General features: G+C 46.8%; 1 protein-coding gene across 4 annotated transcripts in view; it reads left to right on the top strand.

Annotated features, from left to right (window-relative positions):
* Window positions 1-25,464, top strand: part of LOC119951396 (rho guanine nucleotide exchange factor 6-like) — a 208,987-nt gene that overhangs the window by 97,921 nt on the left and 85,602 nt on the right. For all 4 annotated transcript variants that reach the window (XM_038774539.1, XM_038774538.1, XM_038774535.1 and 1 more), the window contains 2 exons: window positions 3,492-3,693; window positions 9,823-9,893. In XM_038774539.1, coding sequence (XP_038630467.1) covers window positions 3,495-3,693; window positions 9,823-9,893 — 270 coding nt within the window. In that variant the 5' untranslated portion in view covers window positions 3,492-3,494. The remainder of the gene's footprint in view (window positions 1-3,491; window positions 3,694-9,822; window positions 9,894-25,464) is intronic.

Genomic DNA, 25,464 nt, shown 5'->3' with positions numbered 1-25,464 from the left:
TTGTGAAAGTAGCTAAACAATTGAAGTGGCCAACAGCCATGTGGATATTGTTAGTTCCAAGATAGTAGGTAGAGCCAGTGAAATGCTTGCATAACTATCAGAGGAGGTATCTACGGATTTTGATGAGGTGAGAAGCCATATTAAGTCCATATGAACTAGTGCCAGAGACCAACAGACAGAAGTTTAGAAACCAGGCAGACGTATATGGAATCTGAAAGAATCAAACAAAACAATTTTGATAGGTGGATAAGAGCATTAAAAATAGACCAAACATATGCGATTGACTCTTACGTGCCGCAGGGATGGGCAATAAATGCTGGCCTAGCCATGAACGAATAAAGAAAGAAAAATGAAGCTCTTTGGGAAACGATTATTTTGGTGGAATTTAATGATTCACTTCTCACAGTAGTGAGAACAGATGTGGAACAGCAAAGGGTCAAAACTGCTACACTGGCAGCAGAAATGGCTGATGATTTTGCATTAGTTCACAAATCAAGGTTTGGTTTTCGACATCAATTTCAATCTGTGAAGGCGAGAAACAGAAAAAATGCACAGGTGGGCAAGGGAAAGGAGGATCTGTGCGAAATATTAAGCAGATTTTGCCTCAGGTTAAAAAGGAAACTTATGAGGGTGAAACTTAAATGTTTTCATTGTGTACGATTGGACAACACCGTTGCAGTGTTGGTGACTTAAGACAAGTACTGGGAAGGCAGGGGAGGGAGGTGACATTGGGAACCGCAACTTAGCGGGGTCTCACTTGCTTGCCCAAAGCCAACCTCTGCCTCAGTGACTGCCCTCTCCCCGGACCCACCAGTCAGGTCCAGTGCCTGCTGCTCCGCTGCATTTGTGGCCGGCCTTCTCCGGGGGATTGGGGGGGGGGGGGGGGGGGTGTGACAGAAAACGCTCAGTGATAGACAGTTGGACGCATGCAGCCCAGGGGGTGGGTAGCTGGCGGCCTTCGTTGCCTGGGCATCCGGCCATGGCAGCAGGTATGGATGCTGGCACGTGGTGCAGGGTTCAGTTGCCCTCCAGGCGGGAGGGCGGTTACGGATGTGTGGGGATTAGTGCCATGGCACAGAGCTGCCTACTCATCCTGGCCGCCCTGAGGATGTTGTGCAGTTTCTTACAGCACTGCTGGCCGATCCTGACGGTGTTGCCCACGGTGCTCACGGCCTCTCCTACCTGTGCCCAGGCCTGGTGCTCAGCGATGGGTGGAAACCTCTTCCCCACTCCTGGGTACAGAGTGGCCCACTTCTCCTCCACTGCGTCCAGCGCTTGGACCCAGCTCCCGCCTTCCCTTCATGCCCCTTTGTAGACCCGCTGCTCTCGCTGTCTCTGGCCTCTGGGACTGACCACTTGCTTCCCCTGCAGCCCCACTAGTGTCCCTGTCTCTGAACCAGAAGATCCTGGTTCAAATCTCAGCCCAGGCTCGGACTTCATGGCCAGGGAGGGTGTGTTCATAATGTGGCCAAACAGGTGGAGTATCAACTTGCAAATCCTTCAAACGCGCACCAATGGCAGACGGTAAGAGGGGGACAAATTCCTGGTTACGTGTTGATAAGAGTGTTGGAATTTCTACCATCCCCAGCTACAGATTACAACATGTGTGTAAAAGTGCATATTGCCACAGTAACAGATTCCCAAAGTGATCTTTACCACGCACACGCATGCACACACACACCCCTTACATTTCCACCTAGTTTTGTATCAAACATGGATGCGTGACTCATCATTTTGATTTGATTTGATTTATTATTGTCACGTATTATTATACAGTGAAAAGTGTTGTCTCTTGCATGCTGTACAAACAGTGTATACCGTAGATAGGGAAGGAAGGAGAGGCTGCAGAATATAATGTTACAGTTATAGCAAGGTGTAGAGAAAAGATCAACTTAATACGAGGTAGGTCCATTCATGATGATTTGGAGTTGGGGACCACGGGCAATGTGTCCAAGTTTGCAGATGACACTAAGAGGAGTGGTAAAGGGAAAAGTGCAGAGGATACTGGAAGTCTGCAGAGGGATTTGGATAGGTTAAGTGAATGGGCTAGGGTCTGGCAGATGGAATACAATTTTGACAAATGTGAGGTTATCCATTTTGGTAGGAATAACAGCAAACGGGATTATTATTTAAACGATAAAATATTAAAGCATGCTGCTGTGCAGAGAGACCTGGGTGTGCTAGTGCATGAGTCACAGAAAGTTGGTTTACAGGTGCAACAGGTGATTAAGAAGACAAATTGACTTTTGTCCTTCATTGCTAGAGGGATGGAGTTTAAGACTAGGGAGGTTATGTTGCAATTGTACCTGGAGTATTGTGTTTCGTTTTGGTCACCTTACTTGAGAAAGGACATAGGCATGTTTGATATTTGTGTAGCGGTGGTCCAGGATGTTTGGGCCTCTTGTGGAACAGGTGACATGTTGGTGGTAATTTGATAGTCTGCTCTCGAACTTGGCCTGATTGAAGTCCTGAGCTACAATGAACAAGGCCTCGGGATGTTTTGTTTCAAGGCTATTTGTGGTGGTGAATATTTCGTCCAGTCGGATTTTCATGTTCGCATGGGATGGGATGTACACTGCTGTCAGGATAATGGAGCTGAACTCCCGCGGGAGGTAGTAGGGGTGGCGTTTTAGCGTCAGGTATTCTAGGTCTGGGGAGCAGAAACTCACTAGAGTTGCTACATCTAGGCACCAGGAGGTGGTGTTTAGGAGGCAGACCCCACCTCCCCTAGCCTTGCCTGAGGCCGCCGTACGGTCCATTCGGTGGATTGAGAAGCCCTCTGGTTGTAGGGCACAGTCCGGTGAAGCAGGAGCGAGCCATGTTTCCCGTGAAATAGAGCACACAGCACGCAGTTCTCTTTGAAAAGTGAGTCTGGCTTTAAGTTTGTCTAGTTTGTTTTCCAGAGATTGGGACATTAGCTTGGAATAAGTTGGGCAGAGGGGCTTTTGGGCCGCGTTGTAGTGGGTGGGTCACCTGTAGGCCTGCACGTTTTCCACGCTTCCTGGAGTGACGGCTTCTTTTTGAGCCAAGGAGACGGTGAGAGTATGCAGTGTTAAGGGTCATCAAATCATTAATATAGATTGTAAATAGCTGCGGCCTCAGCGCTGAATCTTGTGACATGCCACTAATCACAGGCTGCCTTGAAAAAGCCTCTTGTGTTCCCAAATTCAAGATTCCCCCAATCTGCCAAGCCCCTTCTCAATTCTGTCTGTTTCAATAAGATCACCTCATCCTTCTTAACTCCAGGGATTATGAACTCAATTTGCTCATCATAGGACAACCCTCCCACCCCAGGGTCCAATCGATTGAACCTTTGCTGTGTTGCCTGCACAAGCAGCACATCCTGGTTGATAATGGGTCATTTAGCCTCATGTCTGAACCAGTTCAAAGAGCTAACTGGCTTATTCCTGTTCCTATTTCCTGTTCCTGGGAGTAATTTGGTGAACTGTTTGTCGTTGGTTTATGCTGAAATATCCTTTTGTTTGCTTCAGGAGATGACTGAGAATGGGAGCCATCAGCTGATGGTAAAAGCCAAGTTTAACTTCAAACAGACCAATGAGGATGAGCTTTCCTTTTCGAAAGGCGACATTCTGTACGTTAGCCGGGTTGAAGATGGCGGATGGTGGGAAGGCACTCTGAAAGGAAGATCAGGCTGGTTCCCGAGCAACTATGTACGAGAGATAAAACCAAGTGGTGAGCTGATCACTTTTACACACCTGTGTGTAAAACCCATTCTTCATTCTGACTGTTCAGAAGATTTTGTGTTTGCAGGTCCCTGTGCCCAGGGTGTGAGCGTGCAGTAGAGGAGCTTAAAGTTTCCACTTCTTCATCAATAGTTAACTAAAGATTTCTCCTCAACATTTATTGCAGCAAATGGAATGATGTGTAATTGGATCTTCCTAAAGACTCTGTTCCTGGTTCAACACTTGACCACTTTCCCTTTCTGTCTGGTGTTGCCCAAGCACATCGGTGTGAATTGGTGTTCAACAAATGATTCAAATCTCGTGGCTTGTGTAGAATGAACAAGTTTCGGCAAAACACATGGTCTAATTTCGCCACGTTACAGACTCTCCACTGGTCATTTTCAAGAAGTGCAGGAGTCTCATGATTTTATGACCAGGTTGCTGATCCAGAGGCCTGGATGAATAACCCAGAGAATGTGGGTTCAAATCCCACCCGAGCCTGAGAACTTGAATTCGATTTGAACGAAAGGATTTGGAAACGTAAAACCTGACCTCAGCAAAAATGACCATGAAAGCTGTGGGATTGCCACTAAAATTCTGACTGACACACTGACACCCTTTGGGGAAGGAAACCTGCCTCCTTGTCTGGTGTACAGGAGTTAGGAAAGGGGGAGTAGGAAAGGAGGAGTTGCATTTTTGATTAGGGACAACATCACGGCAGTACAGAGAGAGGATATACCCGAGGGTTTGCCGACTGAGTCCATATGGGAAGAACTGAAAAATAAGAAGGGTGAGATCTCTTTGATAGGACTGTACTATAGGCCCTTAAATAGTCAGCAGCATATTGAGGAGCAAATATGTAACGAGATTACAGACAGCTGCCGGAAAAATAGGGTGGTAATAGTTGGGGACTTTAACTTTCCCAACATTAACTGGGACAGCCATAGCACTTGGGGTTTGGATGGAGAGAAATCTGTCGAGTGTATTCAGGAAGAATTCCTCATTCAATATGTGGATGGCCCGACTAGAGAGGGGGCAAAACTTGGCCTCCTCTTGGGGAATAAGGAAGGACAGGTGACGGAAGTGTCAATGAGGGATCACTTTGGGACCAGTGACCATAATTCTATTAGTTTTAAGATAGTATGGAGATTGATAGTTCTGGCCCAAAAGTTAAAATTCTAAAATGGGGCAAGGCCAATTTCAAGGGTATTGGGCGGCAACTTTCAAAAGTTGATTGGGGAGCCTGTTTATCGGCAAGGGGACAGCTGGTAAGTGGGAGTCTTTGAAAAAGTTGTTAACTAGGGTTCAGGGTGAACGCATTCCTCTGAGAGTGAAGGGTAAGGCTGGTAGAAGTAGGGAACCCTGGATGACTCGGGATATTGAGGCCATGGTCAAAAGGAAGAAGGAGGCATATGGCATGCATAGGCAGCTGGGATCAAGTGGATCCCTTGAAGAGTATAGGGCTTGTCGGAGTAGAGTTAAGAGAGAAATCAGGAGGGCAAAAAGGGGTCATGAGATTGTCTTGGCAGATAAGGCAAAGGAAAATCCAAAAAGCTTTTACAGATACATAAAGGGTAAAAGGGTGACTAGGGAGAGGGTAGGGCCTTTTAAGGATAAACAAGGTCATCTATGTACAGATCCACAAGGGATGGGAGAGGTCCTAAATGAATATTTCTCGTCAGTATTTACTGTTGAGAAAGGCATGGATGTTAGGGAAATTGGGGAAATAAATAGTGATGTCTTGAGGAGTATATACATTACAGAGAAGGAGGTGCTGGAAGTCTCGAAGCACATCAAGGTAGATAAATCCCCAGGACCTGATGAAATGTATCCCTGGACATTGTGGGAGGTTAGGGAGGAAATTGCCGGATCCTAGCTGAGATATTTGAATCATGGACAGCCACAGGTGAGGTGCCTGAAGATTGGAGGGTAGCAGATGTTGTGCCTTTGTTTAAGAAAGGCCGCAGGGAAAAGCCTGGGAATTACCGATGAGCCGAACGTCTGTAGTGGGTAAATTGTTAGAAGGTAAACTGAGAGACAGGATCTACAGGCATTTAGAGAGGCAAGGACTGATTAGGGACAGTCAGCATGGCTTTATGAACGGAAAATCATGTCTCACAAATTTCATGAGTTTTTTGAAGGGGTAATCAAGGACATAGATGAGGGCAGTCAACGTTATCGACATGGACCTTGGCAAGGCCTTTGACAAGGTAACGCATGGTGGGTTGTAGCAATAGGTTAAATCTCACGGATTCCAGGGTTAGGTAGCCAATTGGATACAAAATTGGCTTGGCGACCAAAGCCAAAGGGTGGTTGTGGAGGGTTGTTTTTCAAACTGGAGGCCTGTGACCAGCGGTGTGCCTCAGGGATCGGTGCTGGGTCCACTGTTATTTGTTATATATATAAATGATTTGGATGAGAATGTAGGAGGCATGGTTAGTAAGTTTGCAGATGACCCCAAGGTTGGTGGCATAGTGGATAATGAAGAAGGTTATATAAGATTGCAACAGGGTCTTGACCAATTGGGCCAATGGGCCATTGAATGGCAGATGGAGTTTAATTTGGGTAAATGTGAGGGGATGCATTTTGGTCGATCAAATCAGGGCAGGACCTACTCGGTTAATGGCTGGGCCGAGTTACAGAACACGGAGAGCAGGTTCATCGCTCCTTGAAGGTGGTGATGCAGGTGGACAGGGTGGTGAAGAAGGCATTCAACATGCTAGGTTTTATTGGTCAGGATATTGAATACAGGAGTTGGGACGTCTTGTTGAAGTTGTACAAGACTTTGGTAAGACCACACATTCAATACTGTGTTCAGTTCCCTGTCAGCATCAACGGGGCTGAGGTGGAGATGGTTTGCAGTTTCAAATTCCAAGGGATGCACATGTCCAAATATCTGTCCTGGTCCACCCACGTCGACACTACCACCAAAAAAGCAAGACAGCGCCTATACTACCTCAGGAAACTAAGGAAATTCGGCATGTCCACATTAACTCTTACCAACTTTTACAGATGCACCATAGAAAGCATCCTATCTGGCTGCATCACAGCCTGGTATGGCAACTGCTCGGCCCAGGACCGCAAGAAATTTCAGAGAGTCATGAACACAGCCCAGTCCAGCACACGAACCTACCTCCCATCCATTGACTCTATCTACACCTCCTGCTGCCCGGGGAAAGCGGGCAGCATAAATCAAAGACCCCTCCCACCCGGCTTACTCCCTCTTCCAATTTCTTCCATCGGGCAGGAGATACAGAAGTCTGAGAACACGCACCAACAGACTCAAAAACAGCTTCTTCCCCACTGTCACCAGACTCCTAAATGACCCTCTTATGGACTGATCTGATTAACACTACATCCCTGTATTCTACATCCGATGCTGGTGCTTATGTAGTTACATTGTCTACCTTCTGTTGCCCTATTATATATTTTATTTTATTTCCTTTTCATTTCATGTACTTAATGACCTGTAAGATGCTCGCAGAAAAATACTTTCACTGTACCTCGGTACACGTGACAATAAACAAATCCAATACAATCCAGTTCTAGTCACTCTATTATAGGAAGGATATTGTTGAACTAGAAAGTGTGCAGAAGAGATTTCCGAGGATGCTACCAAGAGTTGATGGGAAGAGTTATTAGGAGAGGCGGGACTTTTTTCCGTGGAGCGTAGGAGGCCTTGGGGTGATTGTATAGAGGAGTGGCGCTGAACCCAAAATTATACAGAGATAAGGTAGATAGTCAACATCTTTTCCCAAAGGCAGAGGAGTCTAGAACTAGAGGGCAGAGGTTTAAGGTGAGAGGGGAGCGATACAAAAGAGACCAGAGGAGACACTTTTTTCTCAGAGTGGTGAGCATCTAGAACGGGCTGCCTGAGGCAGTGGTAGAGACGGGTACAATTGTTTCCTTTAAAAAACAGGTAGTTACATGGGTAGGGTGGGGATTGAGAGATATGGGCCAAATGAGGCCAAGTGGGACTAGCTTAGTGATAGAAACTGGGCAGCATGGACAAGCTGGGCCGAAGGGCCTGTTTCCATGCTGTAAACATCTGTGACTCTCTGACTGAATTAGTTGTTGTTTACTTTGGGAAAATTAAGTCGCCTTGGAACGAAAAATCAATATAATTCACAAAACTTTAATCTCTGTCTCCTGTGCCCTTTTCAGTTCTGCTTCTTGGGATCCGAAATTCCCTGCTCATCCCTCCCTCCTTTCCCTTCCCTGCCAATCCCATCTCGCTGTCTCACACCCCTCTCTGTACAAACAGGGAGCACATTTTGGACATAATCCTGACACCCAGAATGTAATGGTTGTCACGTATCCCTGCATTGCCAGCTGCCCCCTCTCACCCCAGGCACTGGGGGACAAAAATCATTGAAAAGTTAACCTCTTCTGGATTTGAAATTTCTTCCTCAACCAGAACTCCGATGTTTAACAATGCCGCTTTGGATTGATAACTCTGAGAATGAACCATATGGTTTTTCTGACTCCCCGTTGATTTTTGGAGCTTGGCTGTGCTGCCGACTGTGCAGCTCTGCAGATTATTGATAGACAAGAGAGTGTGACATAAGGAGAGGGGGCAATGAGTACAAAATGCAATTAGCATTCATTTCCTTACAAAGAACTGGAGAAAAGGTTGAAAACAGTTGTTGAGAGACACTAACTGAAGGTAAAGACAATGTATTTACAATTCTCTGGTCAGTGTGTGACATTCCTTTGTCAAATGACTGCACCATGATGTCTATAACCCTGCCAGTTGGGAGCTCCAAGTTGTTGGGGATCAGTTGGATGTTAATGATGCTGTAACAGGCTGAGCAGACAAATTATCCTTCATCATGCAGGGAGCTGAGGAGAGAGCCATCGGCCTTACATGGCAATCTGTGTGGCAGTGTCTGTTTGGAATATCTGCCTTATCCAGTAAGCCGTGTCAACTTGGCTGGCAGAATTTTTTTCTGAATCAGGAAATTTTGGGTTCAGCGCCACTCCTGGATCTGAGCACAGAACCAGCATGTTCGAATTATCCAGTGCCACGAGAGTGCAAAATAATAAGTTTGTATTTATTGGTGTCTGACTGGGCCATTTCAGACCAATAACAGAGAGAAAAATGTGTTGTTCAAATTGTTCAGCTAGAAAGAGAGAAACAGCAACGTTACAGTGATCATGTCCCTGGATCCTCATAGATCATACAATTTACAGTGCAGAAGGAGGCCATTCAGCCCATCGAGTCTGCACCGGCCCTTGGAAAGAGCACTCTATTGAAGCACACACCTCCACCCTATGCCTGGAGCTCGGCAATCCCACCTAACCTTTTTGGACACTAAGGGCAATTTAACATGGCCAATCCACCTAGCAAGCACGTCTTTCGGGACTTGTGGGAGGAAACCGGAGCACCCGGAGGAAACCCACGCAGACACGGGGAGGATGTGCAGACTCCGCACAGACAGTGACCCAAGCCAGGAATCGAACCTAGGGCCCCGGAGCTGTGAAGCAACAGTGCTAACCACTGTGCTACCGTGCCATCCCCCTATTAAAGGTTTCCTTCTGGTGATGGTTAGAAACTTTTAAACATCCTCACTCTGGAAGCCCTGCCAATTGTGTTTTGTGCACAAATCAATTGATAGGAAACATTTCAGTCTAAATTATGAGTTTAATATTTTTCACAACTGCTGGATAGGGCCCGCTGTCCATCTTTGTCCATCAACGGGCCCCAGAAACACATTGATTCCAGCGCTCCACCAAGAGTGGCATTCCCTTGACCAACCCTATCTGATGGGGGGGGTTGTTGGTATTTTCAAACCCAACCCTTGATTTTTTGATTTGATTTGATTTATTATTATTGTCACATGTATTAGTATACAATGAAAAGTATTGTTTCTTGCATGCTGTACAGACAGCACATACCGTACACAGGGAAAGAAGGAAAGACTGCAGAATATAATGTTAAGCATAGAACGAGAGTAAAAGATAGAATTAGAGGGTATGCTGGGCACAGCTTGCAAGAAGTCGCCTCGCCCTGGCGCCATCTTGGGTGGGAGACCTTTGTAAGGGAGACCTTGGGTCAGTTCATTGCGATCCATAAGGACCTAATTCGGTCTTCCAAGATTTCACCCAGTGATTCAGCAAATACCTTGTTCATTTGCAGATAAACCACTTTCCCCCAAGTCCCTCAAAGGATTCGAGACACCTTCAGTTACCAAGAATTATTACAGTTTGGTAAGTGCCTTGCTTTTGTTTGCATTGTAATAAGCCTGTCTAATAAGATACTGCCTGTGAAATGAATGAGTTTGTAAATTGTTTGCAAAAATAATTGTTTAAAAACGGAATAATTGACCAAACCTATTTTTTTAAGACCTGTAATTTTTTTCATATAAATTAATTGCATTGGAAAAAGTGCAGCACTTGCCTGGATATGATTTCTGTCCAATTCACTGATATTCTACATCAAAGCTCTGGCTCTGTCTGTTTAGCAGCAGGTTCTTCACACACATCTCTCTCAGCGGGAAGATTCGGAACATCTGACAGCATGTTGCCTGGAGAGCTCCCCCCCCGTTCCCCACCCGTCCCCCGTCCCCCACCCGTAGCTTCTCCCCTCGTTGGTATTGATGTGCAATATGCTCCATGGCCATCTTTTACAATCTCACTGCCACGGAGCAAAATGGGGCAGATGGGAGACTCTCAAGTCAACAATATAATGTTTCCTTTTAAAGAGAAGACTTGTATTTGAAATTAGCAAACGTGACACCACTGTTTAAAAAAGGAGGTAGGCAGAAAGCGGGTAATTATAGGCCAGTGAGCTTAACTTCGGTTGTAGGGAAGATGCTGGAATCTACCATCAAGGAAGAAATAGCGAGGCATCTGGATAGAAATTGTCCCACTGGGCATACGCAGCATGGGTTCATAAAGGGCAGGTCATGCCTAACTAATTTAGTGGAATTTTTTGAGGACATTACCAGTGCAGTAGATAATGGGGAGCCAATGGATGTGGTATATCTGGATTTCCAGAAAGCTTTTGACAAGGTGCCACATAAAAGGTTGCTGCATCAGATAAAGATGCATGGCATTAAGGGTAAAGGAGTAGCATGGATAGAGGATTGGTTAATTAATAGAAAAAAAAAGAGTGGGGATTAATGGGTGTTTCTCTGGTTGGCAATCAGTAGCTAGTAGTGTCCCTCAAGGATCAGTGTTGGGCCCACAATTGTTCACAATTTACATAGATGATTTGGAGTTGGGGACCAAGGGCAATGTGTCCAAGTTTGCAGACGACGCTAAGATGAGTGGTAAAGCAAAAAGTGCAGAGGATACCGGAAGTCTGCAGAGGGATTTGGATAGGTTAAGTGAATGGGCTAGGGTCTGGCAGATGGAATACAGTGTTGACAAATGTGAGGTTATCCATTTTGGTAGGACTAACAGCAAACGGGATTATTATTTAAACGATAAAATATTAAAGCATGCCGCTGTGCAGAGAGACCTGGGTGTGCTAGTGCATGAGTCAGAAAAATTTGGTTTACAGGTGCAACAGGCGATTAAGAAAGCAAATGGAATTTTGTCCTTCATTGCTAGAGGGATGGTGTTTAAGACTAGGGAGGTTATGCAGCAATTGTACAAGGTGTTACTGAGGCCACACCTGGAGTATTGTGTTCAGTTTTGGTCTCCTTACCTGAGAAAGGACGTACTGGCACTGGAGGGTGTGCAGAGGAGATTCACTAGGTTAATCCCAGAGCTGAAGGGGTTGGATTACGAGGAGAGGTTGAGTAGACTGGGACTGTACTCGTTGGAATTTAGAAGGCTGCGGGGGGATCTTATAGAAATGTATAAAATTATGAAGGGAATAGATAGGATAGATGCGGGTGAAAGCAGAACTAGGGGGCATAACCTCAAAATAAGAGGAAGTAGATTTAGGACTGAGTTTAGGAGGAACTTCTTCACCCAAAGGGTTGTGAATCTATGGAATCCCTTGCCCAGTGAAGCAGTTGAGGCTCCTTCATTAAATGTTTTTAAGATAAAGATAGTTTTTTGAAGAATAAAGGGATTAAGGGTTATGGTGTTCGGGCCGGAAAGTGGAGCTGAGTCCACAAAAGATCAGCTTTGATCTCATTGAATGGCAGAGCAGGCTCGAGGGGCCAGATGGCCTACTCCTGCTCCTAGTTCTTATGTTCTTATGTATTTCTAGAACTCTTTCCACAATCTCTGGACCTCACAGAGAATGAGCTGCCTTGGAAGTGCAGAAAGTGTTGCAAAGGATAATTTGTGCTCCGCGAGCTCCCACAGGTATCAAAGTATTAAAGATCATCTGTTTCAGCAACATTAATTACAGTATATATATTGGCCAGGACAGCAGCGAGATGTCCCTGTGTTCTTTCAAATAGTGGTTGGGGGATCATTTGCATCCACATAACACCGAAGACAGGGCCTCAGTATAATGTCTCAGCCAATACCACAGCTCTGACAGTGCATCACTCCCTCAGTACTGACCCTCTGACAGTGCGGCACTCCCTCAGTACTGACCCTCTGACAGTGCGGCACTCCCTCAGTACTGACCCTCTGACAGTGCAGCACTCCCTCAGTACTGACCCTCTGACAGTGCGGCACTCCCTCAGTACTGACCCCCTGACAGTGCGGCACTCCCTCAGTACTGACCCCCTGACAGGGCAGCACTCCCTCAGTACTGACCCTCTGACAGTGCAGCACTCCCTCAGTACTGACCCTCTGACAGTGCGGCACTCCCTCAGTACTGACCCTCTGACAGTGCGGCACTCCCTCAGTACTGACCCTCTGACAGTGCAGCACTCCCTCAGTACTGACCCTCTGACAGTGCGGCACTCCCTCAGTACTGACCCTCTGACAGTGCAGCACTCCCTCAGTACTGACCCTCTGACAGTGCGGCACTCCCTCAGTACTGACCCTCTGACAGTGCGGCACTCCCTCAGTACTGACCCTCTGACAGTGCGGCACTCCCTCAGTACTGACCCTCTGACAGTGCGGCACTCCCTCAGTACTGACCCTCTGACAGTGCGGCACTCCCTCAGTACTGACCCTCTGACAGTGCGGCACTCCCTCAGTACTGACCCTCTGACAGTGCGGCACTCCCTCAGTACTGACCCTCTGACAGGGCCGTGGATTTTTTTGTTCAGGTCACTGGGGCGCCGATGAGCCGCAGCCGACACCATTAGAAATTGAAAGGAAATTAATTTGCTTTTTGAATCTGAAGGGAAGGGAAATGTCCTGTTTTGAGATTGACAAACTCCGTAACTGCCATGAAATTGAATTTAACAAACAGTCCATTCACCTACCCTGAAAATTTGTATGTTTTTTGCTCCAGATTCGGTTGTCTGGCTAATACAACAAGTTAATAGTTTCTGGTCCTCTGGCACTAGCTCCTTGTTTAATATCTTACAGCGAGATGTTTACGTCCTGTCACTTCCTGGTGTTTTTTGGTTGAGATGTTATCCTGACGCCCCCAGCTGTCTGTGCGAGTGGACGGTTACGTTCCCACGGCAATATTTCGAAGCACGGGAGTTATTGCTGGTGTCTTTATCCATTAATCGACATCATTAATACAAACATACATCTGATCATTATTGCACTGCTGTGTGGGGAAACGTACTGTCCAAATTAGCTGCTTCACACTTGAAAAGGTAATTAATTGGCATTACTACTGACGAGGTTTGTATTTCCGAACCCACATGCTGTTTTTCCCCCTGAGGTGCCTGGAGTTAACAATCTTGGAATTTCGCTGGGATGTCTATTCTCTTTTTCATCTATTCTGCTGACAGGAATGTTCAATTTGGCCTAAAATGAGGCAAATCTACTCCTTCAATTTGCTCTCAGTACCAGGTTTGAACCGTAAAATCCAGTGAATTAGGGGGATTTGTGATTTTCAGATCACCTCAGCTCTCGTCAGCTGCACGAGGAACAGGCAACATTCCTCGGTGCTGTGCTGCACACTGAATAAAAACACTCCAATTCTCCTGTTTCCTAGGTGACGGATTGTCATCTTGAACTTCACTCTTTGAGGAGGGAGTTTCATTTGGAATTTGTAAACTGCACATGTAGCTTCTGACTGAGCTGCCTTAAGCAGATGCACCCTGCAGTTATCCGCATCTATTTTGAAGGGGAGCTGACGAATCTGAAAGATATTACCCATCGAACAATAGAATTGAATAATGTTCTGCAGCTTCAGAATTCTGCGCAGACTCGTCTCCACCCCACAGCAAGACTGAGGTCGGCGGTGGGGAAAATTGTAGAATCCATTATCAAATGGTTTTATAGCTGAGCAGTTAGAAAACAGTAGCAGGATCGGACAGAGCTAGCATGCATTTCTTAAGGGGAAATCATGCTTGACAAAGTTACTGGAATTCTTCGAGGATGCAATTCCCGTACCAGCCTCCCCGAACAGGCGCCGGAATGTGGCGACTAGGGGCTTTTCAAAGTAACTTCATTGAAGCCTACTTGTGACAATAAGCAATTTTCATTTTTCAATTAGTAGGGTTGATGAGGGAGAGCAGTGGATGTGGTATATTTGGATTTTCAGAAGGATTTTGACCAAGTCCCACATTCAGGGCAGCACAATAGCATAGTGGTTAGCACAATGGCTTCACAGTGCCAGGGTCCCAGTTCAATTCCTGCTTGGGTGACTGTCTGTGCGGAGTCTGCACATTCTCCCTGTGTCTACGTGGGTTTCCTCCGGGTGCTTCGGTTTCTTCCCACAGTCCAAAGATGTGTAGGTTAGGTGGATTGGCCATGTTAAATTGCCCTTCGGTTAGATGGAGTTGCTGGGTTACAGGGATAGGGTGGAGGTGAGGGCTTAAGTAGGGTGCTCTTTCCAAGAGCCTGTGCAGACTCGATGGGCTGAATGGCCTCCTCCTCCATTGTAAATTCTATGAAAATTCTGTACGAGGTTAGCATGTAAAATTAAAACGCATGTGATTGGGACTAGTGTATTGAGATCGATGGAAAACTGGTTGGCAGACAGGAAGTGGGAGGTAATGGGTCTTTTTCAAATTGGCAGGCAGTGACTAGTGAGGGACCACAGGGACTGGTGCCGGGACCCCAGCTATTCAGAATATATATTAATGATTTACATGAGGGACCAAAATGTAATATCTCCAAATTTGGATGGGAGGATGAACTGTGAGGAGGATGCAGAGATCCTTCAATGTGATTTGGACAAGTTGAGTAAGTGGGCAAATGAATGGCAATGCAGAATCATTTGGATAAATGTGAGGTTATCCACTTAGTAGCAAAAACTAGAAGGCAGAGGTCTGCCTAATTTATGAATGGCCATAAGTGAGGAGGGGCGAATGTGCAACGAGACCTGGGTGTCCTTGTACACCAGTCACTGAAGGCAAGCATGCAGGTGGTAAAGAAGAGGCTGGTTTAGCACAGGGCTAAACAGCTGGCTTGTAATGCAAAACAAGGCCAGCAGTACGGGTTCAATTCCCGTACCAGCCTCCCCAAACAGGCGGCGGAATGTGGCGACTAGGGGCTTTTCACAGTAACTTCATTGAAGCCTACTCGTGACTGGTATGCTGGCCTTCATTGCGAGATGATTCGAGTACAGGAGTAGGGATGTGTTGATGCAATTACACCGGGCCTTGGTGAGGCCACACCTGGAATATAGTGAGCAGTTTTGGGTCTCCTTATCCGAGGAAGATGTTCTTTCTCTAGAGGGAGAGCAGGGAAGGTTTACCAGGCTGATTCCAGGGATAGAGGGATGGTGTGTGAAGGGAGATTGAAATGATTCGGATTGTATTTGCTGGAGTTCAGAAGAATAGATCATAGAATTTACAGTGCAGGAGGAGGCCATTCGGCCCATTGAGTCTGCACCGGCCCTACCCAAGGTCAACACCTCCACCCTATCCCCATAACCCAGTAACCCCACCCAACACTAAGGGCAATTTTGGACTCTGAGGGCAATTTATCATGGCCAATCCACCTAACCTGCACATCTTTGGACTGTGGGAAGAAACCGGAGCACCCGGAGGAAACCCACGCACACACGGGGAGGATGTGCAGACTCCACACAGATAGTGACCCAGCAGGGAATCGAACCTGGGACCCTGGAGCTGTGAAGCAATTGGGCTATCCACTATGCTACCGTGCTGCCCCACAATGCTACCGTGCATTGGAATCTCATAGAAACCTATAAAATGTTAACGAGACTGGACGGGGTAGATGCAGGAAGTGGGCTTGAAGGGCCAAATGGCCTCCTCCTATTTTCTATATTTCTATGCATACCTGCTTATACACAGTGACCCAAGAATAAACTATACTGAGTCTGGCTCTCATGGGATTTAGAGTTGGTCTCTGAAGTAACGCTGGGAGCGTAAACAGTGTCTGCCAGTGACACTGGGAGCTTGACAGGGAGCCTCGTAGTGCCAGGCCAAGAATGTCGGCAGTGCCGGCCCGAGAGTTCGGGAACGTCGGCAGGATCGGACCGTGGGACCAGGAGCGTCTGCATTGCTGGCCCATGAGTCCGGGAGCATCAGCATTGTCGGCGCGTGAGTCCGGGAGCGTCGGCAGTGCCCACCTGTGTGACCGGGAGCGTGGGCAGTGCCCACCTGTGTGACCGGGAGCGTGGGCAGTGCCGACCTGTGTGACCTGGAGCGTGGGCAGTGCCCACCTGTGAGACCGGGAGTGTGGGCAGTGCCCACCTGTGTGACCGGGAGCGTGGGCAGTGCCCACCTGTGTGACCGGGAGCGTCGGCAGTGCCGACCTGTGTGACCGGGAGCGTCGGCAGTGCCCACCTGTGTTACCGGGAGCCTGGGCAGTGCCCACCTGTGTGACCGGGAGCGTGGGCAGTGCCCACCTGTGTGACCGGGAGCCTGGGCAGTGCCCACCTGTGTGACCGGGAGCGTGGGCAGTGCCCACCTGTGTGACCGGGAGCGTCGGCAGTGCCGACCTGTGTGACCGGGAGCGTGGGCAGTGCCCACCTGTGTGACCGGGAGCGTGGGCAGTGCCCACCTGTGTTACCGGGAGCCTGGGCAGTGCCCACCTGTGTGACCGGGAGCCTGGGCAGTGCCCACCTGTGTGACCGGGAGCGTGGGCAGTGCCCACCTGTGTGACCGGGAGCGTGGGCAGTGCCGACCTGTGTGACCGGGAACGTGGGCAGTGCCGACCTGTGTGACCGGGAGCGTGGGCAGTGCCGACCTGTGTGACTGGGAGCGTGGGCAGTGCCCACCTGTGTGACCGGGAGCGTGGGCAGTGCCCACCTGTGTGACCGGGAGCGTGGGCAGTGCCCACCTGTGTGACTGGGAGCGTGGGCAGTGTCTGTAGATCGCACTGTCTCTGGATGGGACAGTCTCTGGCTTTCCTCCTTTGAATGTTTCGGAACAATTGCTGCCGTTGAATTGAATTGTTCAAAGCAGTTTTCAGGGCCGAACCTGCATTAACATCTGCCAAACAGGAAACTTTACCATTTACACAATGCACTTTACAGGAGCTGACCTGAGAACAAAGGCCGCCAACCCTCTATGAAGCAACAAACAACTGAAATTTTAAAATAATCTTTCATGGAAAAAAAAACCTGTTTCTTTTGATTACGCACTTAAAATAAATCACTGGTTTTCTGATGGGTGACAATACTGGATGATTTGTCTTGATTAACTCTCACTGATCTTGCAAAAATGATGTGCTGTTTATTTATTTCTGTCCCTTTGGAAGATTGGACAGGAGGCGACTAACGGTCCCATCCAGGCTACTCGGCCGGTCAGTGCGATTATGGCTGGTCATCATAATAACATAAGAACTAGGAGCAGGAGTAGGCCATCTGGCCCCTCGAGCCTGCTCCGCCATTCAATTAGATCATGGCTGATCTTTTGTGGACTCAGCTCCACTTTCCGGCCCGAACACCATAACCCTTAATCCCTTTATTCTTCAGAAAACTATCTATCTTTACCTTAAAAACATTTAATGAAGGAGCCTCAACTGCTTCACTGGGCAAGAAATTCCATAGATTCACAACCCTTTGGGTGAAGAAGTTCCTCCTAAACTCAGTCCTAAATCTACTTCCTCTTATTTTAAGGCTATGCCCCCTAGTTCTGCTTTTACCTGCCAGTGGAAACAACCTGCCCGCATCTATCCTATCTATTCCCTTCATAATTTTATATGTTTCTATAAGATACCCCCTCATCCTTCTAAATTCCAACGAGTACAGTCCCAGTCTACTCAACCTCTCCTCGTAATCCAACCTCTTCAGCTCTGGATTAACCTAGTCAATCTCCTCTGCACACCCTCCAGCGCCAGTACGTCCTTTCTCAAGTTAGGAGACCAAAACTGAACACAATACTCCAGGTATGGCCTCACTAACACCTTATACAATTGCAGCATAACCTCCCTAGTCTTAAACTCCATCCCTCTAGCAATGAAGGATAAAATTCCATTCACCTTCTTAATCACCTGTTGCACCTGTAAACCAACTTTCTGTGACTCATGCACTAGCACACCCAGGTCCCTCTGCACAGCAGCATGTTTTAATATTTTATCATTTAAATAATAATCCCTTTTGCTATTATTCCTACCAAAATGGATAACCTCACATTTGTCAACATTGTATTCCATCTGCCAGACCCTAGCCCATTCACTTAACCTATCCAAATCCCTCTGCAGACTTCCGGTATCCTCTGCACTTTTTGCTTTACCACTCATCTTAGTGTCATCTGCAATCTTGGACATATTGCCCTTGATCCCCAACTCCAAATCATCTATGTAAATTGTGAACAATTGTGGGCCCGACATGGATCCCTGAGGGACACCACTAGCTACTGATTGCCAGAGAAACGCCCATTAATCCCCACTCTTTGCTTTCTATTAATTAACCAATCCTCTATCCATGCTATTACTTTACCCTTAATGCCATGCATCTTTATGGTTATGGTGTTCGGGCCGGAAAGTGCAACTGAGTCCACAAAAGATCAGCCATGATCTCATTGAATGACGGAGCAGGCTCGAGGGGCCAGATGGCCGACTCCTAGTTCTTAGGTTCTTAAGAGGCACTTAGTAACCCATGTTAAAAAAATACAGTAAAAGTTGCAGACGACACAAAGGTAGGTGGAATTGTGGATAGCGATGAAGACCGTCAGAGGATACAGCAGGATTTAGATTGTTTGGAGACTTGGGCGGAGAGATGGCAGATGGAGTTTAATCCGGACAAATGTGAGGTAATGCATTTTGGAAGGTCTAACGCAGGTAGGGAATATACAGTGAATGGTAGAACCCTCAAGAGTATTGACAGTCAGAGTGATCTAGGTGTCCAGGTCCACATGTCACTGAAAGGGGCAACACAGGTGGAGAAGGTAGTCAAGAAGGCATACAGCATGCTTGCCTTCATTGGCCAGGGCATTGAGTATAAGAATTGACAAGTCATGTTGCAGCTGTATAGAACCTTAGTTCGGCCACACTTGGAGTATAGTGTTCTATTCTGGCCGCCACACACCAGAAGGATGTGGAAGCTTTAGAGAGGGTGCAGAAGAGATTTATCAGGATGTTGCCTGATATGGAGGGCATTAGCTATGAGGAGCGGTTGAATAAACTCGGTTTGTTCTCACTAGAACGAAGGAGGTTGAGGGGCGACCTGAGAGAGGTCTACAAAATTATGAGGGGCATAGACAGAGTGGATAGTCAGAGGCTTTTCCCTAGGGTAGAGGGGTCAATTACAAGGGGGCATAGGTTTAAGGTACGAGGGCCAAGGTTTAGAGGAGATGTACAAGGCAAGTTTTTTTACACAGAGGGTAGTGGGTGCCTGGAACTCGCTGCCGGAGGAGGTGGTGGAAGCAGGGACGCTAGTTTAAGGGGCATCTTGACAAGTACATAAATAGGATGGGAATAGAGGGATACGGACCCAGGAAGTGCACAAGATTTTAATTTAGACAGGCAGCCTGGTCGGCACGGGCTTGGAGGGCCGAAGGGCCTGTTCCTGTGCTGTACTTTTCTTTGTTCTTTGTTTTTTGTTACAGTCTATTGAACCAGGGTACATTCTGGATTCTTGACGTCCAGTTATAACATCAACTGTGATCTGTACACCCACCTCCTAAACTAAAGATCTGGTCATTGACTTCAGGAAGCAAAGTACTGTACACACCCCTGTCGGTATCAATGGGGCCGAGGTGGAGATGGTTAACAGCTTCAAATGGTGTGCACATCACCATAAATTTGTACTGGTCCACCCACATCGACGCTACCACCAAGAAAGCACAACAGCACCTATACTTCCTCAGGAAACTAAGGAAATTCGGCATGTCCACATTGACTCTTACCAACTTTTACAGATGCACCACAGAGAGCATCCTATCTGGCTGCATCCGCCTGATATGGCAACTGCTCGGCCCAAGACTGCAAGAAACTTTAGAGAGTCGTGAACACAGCCCAGTCCATCACGCGAACTGCCTCCCATCCATTGACTCCATCTACACCTCCCGCTGCCTGGGGAAAGCGGGCAGCATAATCAAAGATCCCTCCCACCCGGCTTACTCACTCTTCCAACTTCTTCCATTGGGCAGGAGATACAAAAGTCTGAGAACACGCACGAACAGATTCAAAAACTGCTTCTTCCCCACTGTCACCAGACTCCTAAACGACCCTCTTATGGACTGACCTGATTAACACTACATCCTGTATGCTTCATCCGATGCCGGTGTCTATGTATTTACATTGTATACCTGTGTTTCCCTATTGTGTATTTTTTTTTTATTTTCTTTTCTTTTATGTACTTAATGATCTGTTTGAGCTTCTCACAGAAAAATACCTTTCATTGTACCTTGGTACGCTTGAGAATAAACAAATCCAATCTAATGTTATGTAAGAACGCCAACACTTCAAAAAGCTGTGAAGCACATTGGGACCACCTGAAGTTGTTCCTGATATCTTTTTGTAATAATTCTTTCCACACAGTGGATTAACAGACAGAAGTCTGACAGCACCAAGATAAAGTTCAGCAGATTTATTTGGAATCACTAGCTTTCGGAGCGTAGCTCCTTCATCAGTTGGACTTTAATCTGGAGTTGTCAGACTTCTTACTGTGCCCACCCCGTCCAACGCCTGCATCTCTCCACCATGCAATAACAGAGGCCTCCAGCTCAGCTGAACGATTAATTTTAGACATGAGGCCGTTCACTTTTCTACCCCCTGTGTTGTCAAAGTGGCTGATCTGGTTGAAAATTGTAAACGAGAGAGGCTAGCTTTTATATTCTGCTTTTCACAATCCCTGCACATCTCCAAGCTCTCCCCAGCCAATCGGGTTTTACATTTAGTCAGGGTTCTAATGTAGGAAACATGAAACACAATAATAGCACAGACCTTACTTGGAGATTTGAAAGTATCCAGTTTATCTTTTTCTAATTGAATGGCGTTAAATAGAAATCTCAATGTCCAACAGCTTGGTTAGTGAATGAAGTTGTCATGTTCGAGGCAGGGTTGCAGAGTCTGGCAGTCACCTTATCAACAGTGGCAGAATGTCACGCTGCGCTCACTTGCTGCTGGTGTGTTTAAATCTGTAGATATTCTTAGAACAGCTTGTGAGTGTCTGGTATCCCTCAGTCAGTCACCCAAACAATAATACCAACTTTTGAAATAAAGCGTCATTTCCACATGAGGGCCGACGTTTGTTTCTAACTGCGTTTGGGGTGATGGTGGTGGTGGGAACGGAACAGATAAGGAATATTACAGGAACTTAGCGATGGTATAACCAGGTCTCAGCTTCCCTCGCATTCCCCCACTGAGAGTTCAATCTCAGTGCCAGGACTGCAGACTGATCACGTTTAGGGCCAATCAGGAGCTGAGTGTAACAGTTTAGCCACAATCTCTCTGTGCTGCCAGCTTTATAAAGCTCAAGCTGCTGCTTCAGTCGAAAACAGTGCCACCCCAACATTTGATAAATGCACCCACTTGACCAGTAATCTGATACCGTGCAATTGCGCAGGGCACAGTTTCTGGAGATGGCACGTACAGTATAATCCAGCTCGCGTCATATTTTTCTTGGCCCACATGTCATATTTCATTTCTTTTTTTATTGCCATTTCAAACAACGTAGAAATGTATTCTTGTTACAGAACACGTCAATAATTACATAGCCAGCATCCGTACACGCACGATGAATTAAATGGTTCCAGTTGAGCTGTAACTGTTGTCATGCTGAATCCTGTAAACCTGCAAGAACAGTTTCAATAATTTGAGGCTTGTATCTGGTTATTTGCAAGTGATGTGCACAACATTTCTACAAGGCCCCTACAGGGTTGACTAATGGGCCTAGTATTTTAATAATCTTTATTAGTGTCAGACGTAGCCTTACATTAACACTGTAATGAAATTACTGTGAAAATCCTCATCTGCTAACCACTGTACTGCCATCAATATCCTTAGCCATCCAGGTTACTCTAACCTTGGATACCCCGGATTTATTTCTCATGGGTACGTATCTAGCTTGCACCCTATTCATCTCTCCTTTGAAAGTCTCCCATTCTTCATCCACTGTTTTATCCACCAAAATGCGTTTCCAATCAACCTGCTCCAGTTCAACTTCTAGACCCCGAAAATGTGCCTTTTTCCAGTCTGGAATCTTAAATCCGTGACTGATTTTTATCCTTTTCCAACTTAATATTGAATCATATTAAATTATTTTTTTATAAATATTTTTATTCAGTTTTCATATTTTATATTGAACAAATTACAAATTGTTAGGAGAAAGAAAAAAGAAAAAAAACAAACACGCAAAAATTAACATACATATTTACAGGTAAGCATCTTCGTAGTAGTAACTGCGCCCCCCCCCCCCCCCCCCCCCCCCCCTCAACATGTTTATTTAGTTTGGTTTTGGGCCTTAGCTAGCCATCGAACCCCCGTAACGAACCTGTAGCCCCCCCCCCCCCCCCCCCGAATCATATTAAATTATGATTGCTACTTCCCAACGGCTCCCCCACTCTGACGTTTTCAACCTGCCTTGTCTCATTTCCTAGGACCAGATCCAGCACAGTTTACCTCCTGGCAAGACTGGAAATGTACTGTTCCAGAAAGTTCCCTGGCACACCCTGCAGGAATTTAACCCCTGCCGTGACCCACGCTGTACCCGTTTGCCAGTCTACCTTAGGGTAATTGCAATCCCCATCTATCACAGCACCACTTGCCCTGCAGGTTCCCATCATCTGCTGACAAATGTTCTCTTCCACTTCCTCCTCACTATTTGGAGGTCTATAGTGTAGACCAAATAAGGTCACCGCTCCCTTCCTGTTTCTCACCTCCATACAGATTCTAATTCAGGAACTGCATCTCGTTCAAGTATATTTGACCGACACTGCTACACCTCCTCCCTTTTTACCCACCCTGTTCCTGCTAAAAACCGCATAACCCGGGATGGTAAGTATCCTGTCCTGTTCTGGCTTCAGCTGTGTTTCTGTCAATGCTACTATGTCATATGTCCAGAGCAATTTCTGCTTCCAGTTCCTCAATTTTGTTCACTCCATGCATTTATATACATACAATTTAACCTGCCGTACCTCTTTCTTGCTTGGGAGGCGACCATTTCTTTGTTCATTGTCAACACTCAAGCCTTTACTAACTTCTTTTCCCTATTCTTCATCTTCTCCCATTTGCTCTGACTGGTACTTATAAAGAGCGGCAAGGTAGATGCATCTGTTCATGACAGTATTGGTAGAAGTGACTACATCACAGTCCTTGTGGAGACAAAGTCCTGTCTTCATATTGAGAATACCCTCCAAAGTATAGTGGGGCACTATCACCGTGCACCGTGCTAAATCTGATAGACATCTAGCAACTCAAGACTCTTGAGACGCTGTGGGTCATCAGCAGCAACAGAATTGTATTCAACCACAATCTGTAACCTCGTGGCCCGGCATATCCCCCACTCTACCATTACCACCCAGCCAGGGGATCAACCCTGGTTCAATGAAGAGTGCAGGAGAGCATTCCAGGAGCAACATCAGACATACGGGAAAATGAGGTGTTAACCTGGTGAAGCTACAACACAGGATTACTTGTGAGCCAAACAGCATAAGCAGCCAGTAATAGACAGAGCTCAGCAATTGCACAACAAGCGCCTCAGATCTAAACTCTGCAGTCCTGCCACATCCAGCCGTGAATGGTGGTGGGCAATTAAACAACTCACTGGAGAAGGAGGCTCCACAAATATCCCCATCCTCCATGATGGGAGGAGCCCAACACATCTGTGCAAAAGACAATCTTCAGTCAGAAGTGTCGAGTGGATAATCCATCTCGGTCTCCTCCGGAGGTCCCCAGCATCACAGATATCAGTCTTCAGCCAATACGATTCACTCCACATGATATCAAGAAATGGCTGAAGACACTGGATACTGCAAAGGCTATGGGTCCTGACAATGTCCCAGCAATAGGCCTGAAGACTTGTGCTCCAGAACTTGCTGCACCCCTAGCCAACACTGGCATCTACCCGGCAATGAGGAAAATTGCCCAGGTGTGTCCTGTCCACAAGAAACAGGACAAATCCAATCCAGCCAATTACTGCCCTATCAGTCTACTCTCCATCATCAGCAAAGTGATGGAAGGAGTCATCATCAGCGCTATCAAGCAGCACTTAGTCAGCAATAACCTGCTCACAGACGCTCAGTTTGGGTTCCGCCAGGGTCACTCCGCTCCTGACCTCATTATAGCCTTGGTTCAAACATGGACAAAAGGGCTGAATGCCAGAGGTGAGGTGAGAGTGATTGCCCTTTGACATCAAGGCAGCATTTGACCGAGTCAAATGGCATCAAGGAGCCTGAGCTAAACTGGAGTCAATGGGAATCAGGGGCAAAGAAAGATGGTTGTTGTGGTTGGAGGTCAGTCATCTCAGATCCAGGACATCACTGCAGTAGTTGCTCAGGGTAGTGTCCTAGGCCCAACCATCTTCAGCTGCTTCATCAATGACCTCCCTTCCAAAATACGGTCAGAAGTGGGGATGTTTGCGGATGACTGCACAATGTTCAGCAACATTCGCGACTCCGCAGATAATGAATCAGTCCTTGTCCAAATGCAGCAAGACCCGGACAATATCCAGGCTTGGGGCTGACAAGTGACAAGTTACATTTGCGCCACAAAAGTGCCAGGCAATGACCATCTCCTACAAGACAGGATCTAACCATTGCCCCTTGACATTCAATTGCATTACCATCGCCGAATCCTTCACAATCAACATCCATTGATGAGAAACTGAACTGGACCAGCCATATTAATACTGTGGCTACCAGGGCAGGTCAAAGGCTTGGAATCCTACAGTGCGTAACTCACCTCCTGACTCACCAAACCCTGTCTATCATCGACAAGGCACAAGTCAAGAGTGTAATGGAATACACTCCAATTGCCTGGATGAGTGTAGCTCCAACAACATTCTAGATCAAAGCAGCCCCGCTTGATTATTCCCCCTTCCACAAACATTCAAACCCTCCATCACTGACTAACAGTAGCAGCCGTGTACTGCAGTAAGTAAACCAAGGTTCCTCAGACAGCACCTTCCAAACCTACGACTACTACCATCTAGAAAGACGAGCAACAGATACCTGGGAACCCACCACCTGGAGGTTCCCCTCCAAATCACTCACTATCCTGGCTTGGAAATATATTGCCGTTCCTTCACTATCGTTGGGGCAACCTCCTGGAACTGCCTCCCTAACAGCACAGTGGGTGTACCTACACCTCGGGGACTGCAGTGGTTCAAGGAGGCTCACCACCATCTTCTGAGGGGCAACTCGGGATGGGCAATAAATGCTGGTCCAACCAGCGACGGCCCCATCCCAGAAATGAATTTAAAAAACCTAAGTATAAT

The sequence above is a fragment of the Scyliorhinus canicula genome, chromosome 17, assembly GCF_902713615.1.
Source record: "Scyliorhinus canicula chromosome 17, sScyCan1.1, whole genome shotgun sequence".
Taxonomy (NCBI): Eukaryota; Metazoa; Chordata; class Chondrichthyes; order Carcharhiniformes; family Scyliorhinidae; genus Scyliorhinus; species Scyliorhinus canicula.
Note: the sequence above shows the minus strand (reverse complement) of the source record. Positions and strands in the feature narration are given on the sequence as shown.